Genomic DNA, 10,780 nt, shown 5'->3' with positions numbered 1-10,780 from the left:
GGCTGGAGCGCTGCCCAGCAGCAGCAGGCAAAGTTTTTATTTTAAAAAAGCAATTACATATACAGTATGTGCAATATTTAATTGCACATTTGGCGAGTAACGAAGCAGGTAGCAGAATCTCGAGGAGGGGCGCCCGCGGGTTGAAAAAAGGTCCGCCAACCCACGAAGCGCAGGGACCGAAAACTTCCTAATTGGCGCGCTGGTCCCATTCCAGGCTCCTGGGCGATGGCGGGAGAGGAGCATAAACAAAAGGCGACGCAGCCGCCTCCTCCGCTAAGCCGCTTTCCCCAGCAGGTGGCTTCGTCGCAAAACGCCTCCAGACAATGGGGGCAAGAGCAGCGTTCCCTGGCGTCCCCCGCCTTGGCTTGCCTCGGCTTTTTGTTTTGCACAGGCATTTCTCACGTTCGCCGGAGAGTCCTCTCACCCGGCTCATAATAAAAGCGCGAGGCTTTCTCACGGTCGTGTCGGAACGTTACCTCGAGTCTCTCTCTCGGTCTCCCTACCATCTCGCCTAAAATCCCCATTCTGTGTGTGTGTGTGTGCAGACCAGACACGCCCGGCCCGTGGTCCTGGCTGAGGGGTAAAGTGCCCACAATAAACCCTCGGCTTCCTCCGCGCACCTCTCTCTGGCTGAAGAAGAAGAAGCAGCAGCAGCTCAACCTTTCGCTCGGGGGTAGCTGTGGGCGGTTGCCTGGCCCGGGCAAAGGGCTGAGCTGAGCTGGAGCCGGTTGCTTCCCATTGGCCGTGCGGCCGGCAGGGAGAGCCGGGGAGGAGGGGGGAAGAAGAGGAGGAGGAGGAGAAGAGGAGGAGGGAGGTGAAGCTGCCAGCAGCAGCAGCAGCAGCAGCAGCCAAGCGCAAGTGAAGGCATACACACACACATACGCGAGCGCGCGCGCACACACACACATACAGGCGCACACAGGAACGCCGCGCGAGCGAGGCAGAGGCTGCTGTGGTATTGTTATCCTCGTGTGTGCAAGCGGAGGGGGTTGTTGTTGCTGCTGCTGCCGCCGCCGCCGCTACTGGCTGCTGGCCGGCGGGGAGACGAAGCGAGGCAAGAAAGTGAAGGAGGCGAAGGACTCGCGGCGAGCATGCACCAGCAGCAGCAGAGCCGGCGTCGGAGCGGCGCTGCCAGGGCGCACTTGGCGACGCGCTGAGCAGGAGGAGGAGGAGGGAGGGAGGCTGCCTCAAGCCGGCCGGCGAGAAAGACAAGCAGGCAGCCGCCGCCGCAGGAGCGAAGAAGACGGGCTATGTGCCCGGGGAAAGCCCGCGGGAACCGCTAACACCGCCAGCCCCCCCCCTCTCGGCAGCGCCCCTCACGAAGAGACTCCTTCGCCCGCTGCCTTTTGTGCGAGTCGCCCATCGCCGACACCCCGGACGCGGCAGCCGGACCGGGAGCTCCGCCGCCCCTTCCTCCCAGGCGAGCGCCGCGGATTCTCCGCCGCCCCCTGCCGCCCTTCCCGCCTTGGCCCGCGCCGCCGCCGGGCCCCCATCCGCGGACTTTTCGCCCCGCCGTGCACGCCTCCCCCCGCCACTGCTTCGCCTCCATGTGCCGGATAGCGGGAGCGCCGCCGCGGATCCTGCCGCCGCTGCTGTTGGTGGTGCTGGCGGCCCTGCAGCAGGTAAAGAGCCGAGCGAGCGAGGGGAAGGAAGGAAGACAGACAGACAGAGGAGAGCCGCAGCAGCAGCGGGGCTGGGGGCTCTTTGTTCCCGCCGAAGGGCGGTGGCGGGGCTGGCGAGAGGATGCCGCCGCCGGGGCCGCGGGCGAAGAAGCCCGGGCTCCCCGCGCTGCCCCGGAGGCGAAGCTGGGCCTGCTTGGAACGGGGTTGCGAAGCTGGGGCGGCAGCGGTGGGGCGGGGAGGGGGCTTGGGGGAAAGCGACCCCCTTGATCCCGGAAGGTGTTGGGGGACGAAGACGGGGTGTAGCGAAGGGGGACGGGAGAGGAGTTGCAGAGGGGAGGCTGGAGCTTCCTCGGGAACGCGAGTTAGGGATTCGTATTTCCCACGGCGGAAAGGAGCAGGTGCTCGCTTCGGCGTTAGTAAGAAGACTAATAGTGGAGAGATGCATATATGCCTGCGTAGGGAAGGAAAACCGGGGTGCAGAAGCGTTATGGCGGAAAGTTAGGACCCAGTGACCCCCCCCCCTTTGCACTGGCGTTGGATCTGATGGGTGGGGTCAAACAAAAGTCGGCCTGCGGGTCGAGAAGGATGAAACCGATGATTGCAAATAAAGGCACCGCGGGGCGTGCGGATGGGGAGAGCTGGGATCCCTCCGACCTGGGGACGAGCAGAAGTGGGGCAGGGACTTGGCGCCATCTCTTCCTTGGGGAGGGAGCGTGGGAAAGGAGTGGATGCCACCCACCTCTTCCCTTGGGATGGGAGCAAGGGCTTCTTTGCTCCTTGCTGGCAAGGCGGAGATGCGCACGCTCTTTCTTGAAGAGCAGACTTCCCCGAGGATGGAAGTCACCCTGGATAAACAGAGTGGGGACCGGTGTCTGTGTTGAGACACCTGCTTCGCAAATCGAAGGCTGGGGTGGGATTTATTTCCCATGGCAGGGGCCACCAGACCACCCTCTCTCCCTGTCGTCCCCTTCAACCCGCTCGCGCTCTTTCTACTTTGCCTTCCGGATGCCAGATTGCCAGCCCACTCGGGTCTCGCAGTTACACAACCACGAAGTGCAAACTCCATAGATCTCATTGAATTGATGAGTTACTTTTTTTAAAAAAAACCACGACACAGTCCCCCTCCTTGTATACAATCGGGAAGGTTAAAGGGAGCATATGTAATGCACCGCAGGAACTGTTTGTGAATCGCGTGGGATTTTAATCTGTGTTTAGTAGTAATTGTGACCCCAGAATCAGGGCGCCGGTCGGCTATTTCGGATTAACCGGCACAAAGTCTTAAGGCAACGGTGTGTACTTTTGCCCCTGTTTAACGAATCTGGCGAGAGCTGCTACCTGAGCAGCCACCCCGGTCCCCTGACCCCGGGTTAGTGGAGCCAAGCGTGTCCGGAACGCCGCCTTCCGTGGCCTCGGGTCCGGTACAGAGGAGCGTGCGGAGCCGCTGCCTCGCCCCTCTGCTTGGCTCCCTAATCCCTTCCCGGGAAGAATTTAATCAGCCTCCGCCTCCGCCCGGCAGCCTCGCTCGCCTCCTCCCCCGCTGGCGTCCTGCTGTGTTTTTTTTACCCCTGCTGCAACAGCTAACGGGAATTTCCATTGAGGCAAACTCTTTCTCCTTGCTTAATAAAGCGTTGCCACCTCCCTCGCCCAACAGGGGGCGCTGCGGGAAGGCCACGCGAAGGCAAGTGGGAGGCATGTCCACGCACCCCAATAGTTGAGACTGAGGTTCTGGCCAATACATGTAGGGATTGAAAGAGCCGCCATCCTTGGAGATCTGCCCAAAGTTGACAGGGTCTGTGCCACTGTGATGCTTGCTGGCAAGGGGTGAGTCGACTTTCACCCAAGTCAGGAATTAATATTTCAGAGATAGGATTTGGTCCTTTGCTGAGTAAAGAATGAGCTGACTTGGACAAGGGAAGGCTGTATGCTTTTACGAGGCAGAGGTTTGCAAGCCTTGGCGAAGCCTTAAGACTGGTTTGTTTACACTTTTGCAAAGTAGGGATCTGCCTGGAGAGCATTGCTGGTGTTTCTGCATTTGGGGGACACTGGTCACCTGGAACACATAGGATGGGTATGGGGGTTAGGCTGTGTACCGTTTTGTTGGGAGACAGATAGGAATCTGCCTTATACTGTCCACACTGACTGGCAGCAGCTCTGCAGGGTTTCAGACAGGACCTCGCCAGCCCTACCTAAAGTTGCTGGGGATTGAACCTGAGAGTTTCTGCATGCAAATCAGATTCCCTACCAGCAAGCTGGATGTCTTGCCTGATAATTTGTGATTCTGCACCAGGAGTGGGCAGTAGTCCACCTGTGCCGAAAGTGCAGAATTAGGGTGGGCCCAGGTCTCCAGAATAAGGATTTGATTTGTCTGGGCAGGAATTGATGGGTAAATTACTTGGATTTTCCTGGAGTGTTTTTGTGCATCTGAAGGTAGAGCATTGCCATGGCTTGTTCAGTGAATATCGACTGTGTAAGGAATGTATCTGGGATGTGGGACAGCTTGTATAGAAAGATGCAAGCATTAGGGCTGTCTCTCATGAAGCAGATACCACTTGACATATGCTGATGAAAATTCAATTAAGTGATTATCCTGCATTTTGGGGCTTATCCTGCTGGAATAGGGAGTGTACTCTTTGCATGGCCACCGGACTCCCCTGGTTTTGCTGCAACAGACTAACATGGCTACGCCTCTGGAAATAGTTTGTGAAAGGTTCTCTGGAGTAATGGATGAACTGTATTTGATACTGCATTTTATGTGCATTTGAAATGGAACTGTGTAGGGTTGAGTGGGGTTTTTTTGGGGGAGGGGTGTCCTGGCATTTTCCTAAAGTGAGTTCCAATAAGGCAGGGGACAGAGGATGTGCACAGGATGGATGCTGGCACTTCGGTCAGCGAAACTCCGTCTTCTTCCTAGTGCAAAGGGCAAGCAGGAGTAAATCTCCGGGACAGATGGTGCAGCTCATTGCCTCTTAATGGCATATGTGGCTGGAGCATATCGTCGAGAACGGGCAAGGGACTCTGGGGAAAGGGGTATTTGTGTAGCGGGCTGTGTGAGTGGGCTGGCTTTCGGCAATGGGCGATATCCGGTTTAAATCCTGCAGGGGTTGAGTGATCTGGGTACAGTAGCTGCAGCAGCAGTCACTGTCCATGGTGCAGAGCTCAGATTACTCTCTGGCTGTGAACTGAATCCCTGCTTCTGAAACGTAGTAAACACAGACTTGGCATGTTGCAAAGCTCCCTTCCCTTGCCCTTTATTTCAAATTACTGCTTTTTTTTTTTTTTTTTGCTTTCTCCTGTACAGCCAGTACTCTTTTTTTCTGTAGCTCTGATGGCTGCATCAGGCAGCTGAGGTGCTGAAACATTGATCCTAAACAGCTGGGGGGATTTTTCACTGGTTTAATAGGAGGTTAGTTTGCCCTGATGGGAAAGTGTCAATGTTGCACCTTCTGTGTCTTTCCTTCAAACTCTGCCTCCCTTTTTGGGAGGATTGTTTTAACTTTTTAGCTAGGTTTATTGTTTTCAGGGTCTGTTTATAGCTGGAGTCTGGGTTGCTTTTCTACAAATTTTTAAGGTAGAGTCCACTCCTCCCCCCCCCTCCCCATGACACAATTTCTTTGTCAGGCTTATTTTCTCTTTTTAGGATGCCTCCAAAAATTTTTTATCTCCATATGTTATTTGGTAAACTTTAAAACTTGAGTTCTCTGCTAAACTCTTTATTTCACTGTGTGGTTTCCCCCTATAAGTACTGTTTTTAAATTAAAGCGATCTATGAATTATGGACAGGAACTGTCTTTATTGCTTTTGTGTATCAGAGAGTTCCAGTGGCATGTCATGGTTGGAAAATCCAATTTCCTCCTTGTTTGGGTACACATTAAATCAGGTTAGGACTCTCTTTTTAACAGGGTGTAACAGCACTGAAAGTTAGGTATGAAATCAGTTTTCTAAACCTGTGTCTGGAAAGTGGCCTTTGATTTTTAACTATTGCTTGGCTTTTTTTTTTTTTTTTGCTTTCTCTTGCAAGTCAGAAATTATTTAAAACTTTTACATTGCGTACATTGCTAGTGCAAGAGAATTTCAGTTATAAGAAAATAATATTGGTTCAGGACCTATACCTTGGCTAGGTTTATTTAAATTGTTTTATATTGCTTTCAGCCTTTGTCAGATATTTCTTTGAGGTTTTTTTTTAATGAATTCATCACTCATCATTTGTACAGCAGAGCAAACAGCTTGTTCAGTATAGGTTCAGTCAATGTTTGGAATAATGCAGCATTTAGGAACATACTGGTAACTGATGATTAAACACTCACTTCATTTATGATTTACTTTAGGTAAAATCTGTGGTTGTTGTGCAAAAGCTTGGCACTCTGAAGGAAAGGGGGAAAGTTTGAAAGGTGTGTGTGTGTGTGTGCGTGTGTGCGTGTGTGTGTGTGTGTGACACAAACACGCATACTTTAACATCAGAAGCCATAAGTGCTTCTGAATTGGGAAAAGAGGAAGTCTGTGTGGGAAAACTGGAGGCAAAACATCACAAAGGACTTCGAATGACCTCCAGAGGCAATAGTTCTTAGGAAAAGCTTCAGTTAAATTTTCAGTCCTAATTATTAATTCTAGTTTCTTTCATTGTATGGTTTCTGAGTATGGCTAAGATATTGGTCTGAATAGTTAATATGAGTATTGAAAATTGATTATGGGAAATGGATTTTAGTTGTGTTAAAACTGGCTAGTAGCAAAGCAGATGCACATTCAGGTCCCAGTGATTGGCACCAAAACTTACGCGGTTCTCCTTTATTATTAATTATTAATTAATTAATTAATTAATTATTAATTATTATTAATTAATGAGTGCTACTACCATTTTTGTTGCCTTTACCCCAGTTTTTGAAGTTTTGTGCAGATTCGTTATCTTTCCAGCTTCTTAAATAGGGCTATGGAGGTCTAGGGGCCAAACTAGACATTTATAAGAGACATGGAGAAGCACTCTGTCGCTTTTTCCTTTTAATGTAATATTAACATGGTGTGACATGGCATTATCATGTGCTGCATCTTACTGTCTCTGCCAGCCAATGATGTGAAACTAGGGTGGGGAGGTGCATGGTGCAATGGCATCCCATCCCATGTTTTTTGGGATACAGAACTACATAGGTAGGTTAGTCCTAATTAATAAGAATAAGTGGCAGAGCACTTCAGTAGGTTAATATAAAGAATCTTGAGTCTACTTTTGATTCTTCTGCCTCTACAAATCATGTTTTCTCAGTGGAAACTTCTAGACTATGATGCTATTTCCCAGATATCTGGAATTCCTTTTTAAATGTGGGTTTTTTATATTAAATTAGAATTTGTCAATATTTTAGCTTTCTTTCCCAGGGTTATGTTTCACATTTTTACAAAACATTGCAGAAGTTTATTATGAGTAGTTTTAATTTCTGATTACTGGAAAAAAATCAGTATTTTGAAATTCTAGTTTCTTTTGTATCAATATCAGTGACGTCATTCAAATCTGTGACAAACCCCAAAAGTACAATTTTTATTGATATTTATTTTATTATTATAAATATTTCTAGACTGCTTAAACATTAAAAAAATCTCAAAGCGATATACAAAATTATAAAAGGCATGCAATGCCACCAACCAAAATAAAACAGTATAAAATACAGTTCAAACTTCAAATAGCTTTTCTTCTATCGATGATCTCACCATCATTTTCTGGGGAAATACTGAACTGTTGTTTTGACAGATGGGTGGAAGAAGCCATTCTTTTTAAGGAAATGTTTTATATACATATTAACCTAGCAGATGCATTTCAAATATGTTTCTGAAACAAGACAGAAACTGACTTTGGGAGCAATACAATTATTTGACAAAATGCACATTGCATACCTGTTTTATCTGGTTTAAAGTCAAGATGATGTGCCTTTAAATGTTGAATACATTAACATTTTAGGAGACATTTTCATTATACTAAATATCAGCATTTCAAATAAATCTTTAAGGCACATTTATAATAAGATATTTTCAATCTATTGACATTATTTTAAAAGTCTTCTCCCCATTCCATTTCACATTCTGATTCGCTATCATGCAAGACTCAGTAATTCCTATTAAGTTTTAGGTGGCAGCAGAATGATAATTTAAACCACAGTGTTTGTTTTTCAGAATGTCTTGCTGAAGCATCAACTGGGAGGATTATTTATCTTGTTCTCTGATTTGTTTGGAAATATTTACCACACTTTTTTAACAGAACTTCATCCTTGAAACAGTTTTTAGTTAAAACCAACCCTGGCTGAAAATAAAATAATAAAAAATAAAGTACAACTAAACAATAAAGCAGTATAAAAACTGTATAGAAGTAGAAGATAAAATATACAGATTTCCTTTTCTCTGCTAAGATGAACTTATTGCATCCTGTGAGCAAATACTTTTATCCAAGTTTGTATAAGCAGTTTTTCCCCTGTTGGTGCCTGCAGTTTTTATCTCCCTCCAGTGTTCGAGTCAATATCTACTCAACTTTTTTTTCCAGCTGGTGAGTTGGAACCCATTATTGGGCATGTTCAGCTACCCTGTGAGTAGAATAGGAAACTCCCAGTAACGTCAGCAGAAGCCAAGTCTTGTGGAATAAGATGGGTAGAGAAAGAAGCTCAAACTCACCCAACAATCTAATAATAGAAAGGGTAAAAACATTCAGATTCTTTTTACTACAGACGCCAATTGTGTAGACTATAAAATTGAGAAAAGCTATTTTTATTAAGTGATGGTGACCACTCAGAGTGACTCACGCCTGGTTCTTTCCTTGACTTGTGCGTGTTCTCTCTCTCCAATTCCTTATTTAAGAAAGTGAATTGCTCATATCTATGCAGCATCTGCTTTTAAGTTCCTTAAAATTTAAAATAGATGAAGATTTCTGAACTTCCCTTTTTTTCCTTTTTGATAATATAAAAGGGGTTATCTAAACAACCAGAAGTTTGGAGAAGGGTTGTAGCTCAGAGGTAGAACATCTTGAGTTTCATGCAGAAGATCCCTGGTTCAATCCCTAGTGTCTCTAGGTAGGGCTGTGAAAAACCCCTACCTCAAACCCTGGAGAGAGTCTCTCCGCTGCCAGTCAATGTAACGGTACTGAGATAGGTAGACCAGGTCTGATAGGTCTGACTTGGTAAAAACCAGCTTCCTGTGTCTCCCAGAAGCCTTGTGACTCTTCAAAGATTTAACAACGCATTTCTAACCATGTATACTCAGAAGTAAATCCTATTAAATTCAGCTGGGCTTAATCCCAGATACATGGGGCTAGGATTGCAGACTAACGCTTATTTTTATTTTAAGATTTCAAGAACTAGTTCCCACTTTATTAGGTACACAGAACATTATCTCTTTTTGCCCGTATGGATATATCTATAATTTGGTCAGTAAATGCAAGAGGTACAGTATAACATTCCTATGCAAAGCTCAAATGGATGCAAGATCAGTACAATGGTTATGCTGCTTTAACAATGGTTGTGGGATAGAAATTACTGGGGTTGTATTCAGCTAAGTTTTACTAAGAGCAGACCCACTGAAAATGTTGGACCTAAGTTAGTCATGTTCATTAATTTTAGTGGGCCTATGCTGACTAAAACTTAGAGAATCAATAAGAGAATCATAGAAATATAGAGTTGGAAGGGATCCCAAGGGTCATTATCCATAATTCTGTATACTTCTATCATATTTTACTCACCTTTTTTCATAAACTAAAAGTGCCCAAATGTTGTAAGAAGAAGAAGAAGAGTTTGGATTTGATATCCCGCCTTTCACTCCCCTTCAGGAGTCTCAAAGCGGCTAACATTCTCCTTTCCCTTCCTCCCCCACAACAAACACTCTGTGAGGTGAGTGGGGCTGAGAGACTTCAAAGAAGTGTGACTGGCCCAAGGTCACCCAGCAGCTGCATGTGGAGGAGCGGACCCTTCCTTATAGGGGAGTTGCTACTGTCCCTTGATCATTTTGGCTGTGTTTTTCTACATCTTTTCAGCTCTACAATATTATTTTGAGGTGCGGTGAACAGAACTGTACACAATATTCCAAGTGTGGCTACACCACAGATTTGTATAATGGTGCTGTGATATCAGCAGTTTCCTAATGATCTATAACATGACTCCGCCTTTTTCACAACCTCTGCACACAGAGTCATCATTTTCAGCAAGCTATCCACTATGGTCCCAAACTCTCTTTCCTGGTCAGTTCATGCCCCATTAGTATATACATGTACTTGCACTGAACAATTATTTGCCATTATAATGCCCATTCACTCAGTTTGGAGAGATTTGTCCTTTCTTCCTTTTTATTTGTACAATAGTAACCATTCTCAGTGTTAGACAATGATTAATACAAATGGAAAGGAAGAAAGAATTTCCAGTGTGATATTTCATCACCGGCCAACAATGTCCTAACACACCTTGGAACCGTTTGGGTCCAAACTATTTATTGAGCACCTGCAGACATACTATCTGGCCACACATTAAGCTGTAGTAGGCAGTGTGGTGGAATGGCAGTGCTCACCTGACCTCTGGTTGGTCACATTACTACGGCTTACCAGGAGGTAGAGCGGGAGGGGCAGGGCATCAGTGAGGTCGGTGCTGTGCAAATGCACCAGTGGAGCCAGTCAGGTGCTCCTGTCAGTGCATTTGCACCTCGCAACTGCCTTGGGCCCTTTCCCTCTGTTTTCTGCAACAAGTAGCAGCACAACCAACCATGGACAGTTGAGTACCACCACCCTGTCATGCAATATGCTGCTGACTTTGATCTGCTTTGGAGACTCTTCTAATGTGTCTTCTCTCCCCACAGCTGGTATGGTGGGTGACCACAAGGAAACAAATCCTTCTCTGCGGTAGCCTGATGGCTATGGAATTCCCTTCCATTGGACCTGTATCAAATTTTTACATTGCAGAATTTTTGGAAGGCCCTGAAACTTGTCTTTTTCATTTGGCCTTCTAGGCATGATGCTTATTAGCTGTGTGATGGCCTAGTGGAATTAGGGTTGGGTGTCATTTTGCTCTGTTGGGGGAAAAAAATGTGTAGTATTGAGTTTTATTTCAAAATTTTGTATTACTATTCTTTTCATAATTCCATTGCATTGCACTGAACTGAACTGGATTGTATTGTAAGCTACAGGGACATTTGCCCAGAAAAGCAGCCTA

At 46.7% G+C, this 10,780-nt stretch overlaps 1 protein-coding gene across 1 annotated transcript in view; it reads left to right on the top strand.

Moving 5' to 3' along the window:
- Positions 1-838: 838 nt before the first annotated feature.
- The window catches only part of CDH2 (cadherin 2), a 117,332-nt gene continuing 107,390 nt past the window's right edge, over positions 839-10,780 (top strand). The window contains exon 1 of the mRNA XM_082234768.1: positions 839-1,622. Within this exon, the coding sequence (XP_082090894.1) occupies positions 1,548-1,622 (75 nt within the window). The 5' untranslated portion in view covers positions 839-1,547. The remainder of the gene's footprint in view (positions 1,623-10,780) is intronic.

Source organism: Podarcis vaucheri, assembly GCF_965113315.1.
Source record: "Podarcis vaucheri genome assembly, chromosome: 8".
In the NCBI taxonomy this organism is placed as follows: domain Eukaryota; kingdom Metazoa; phylum Chordata; class Lepidosauria; order Squamata; family Lacertidae; genus Podarcis; species Podarcis vaucheri.
Note: the sequence above shows the minus strand (reverse complement) of the source record. Positions and strands in the feature narration are given on the sequence as shown.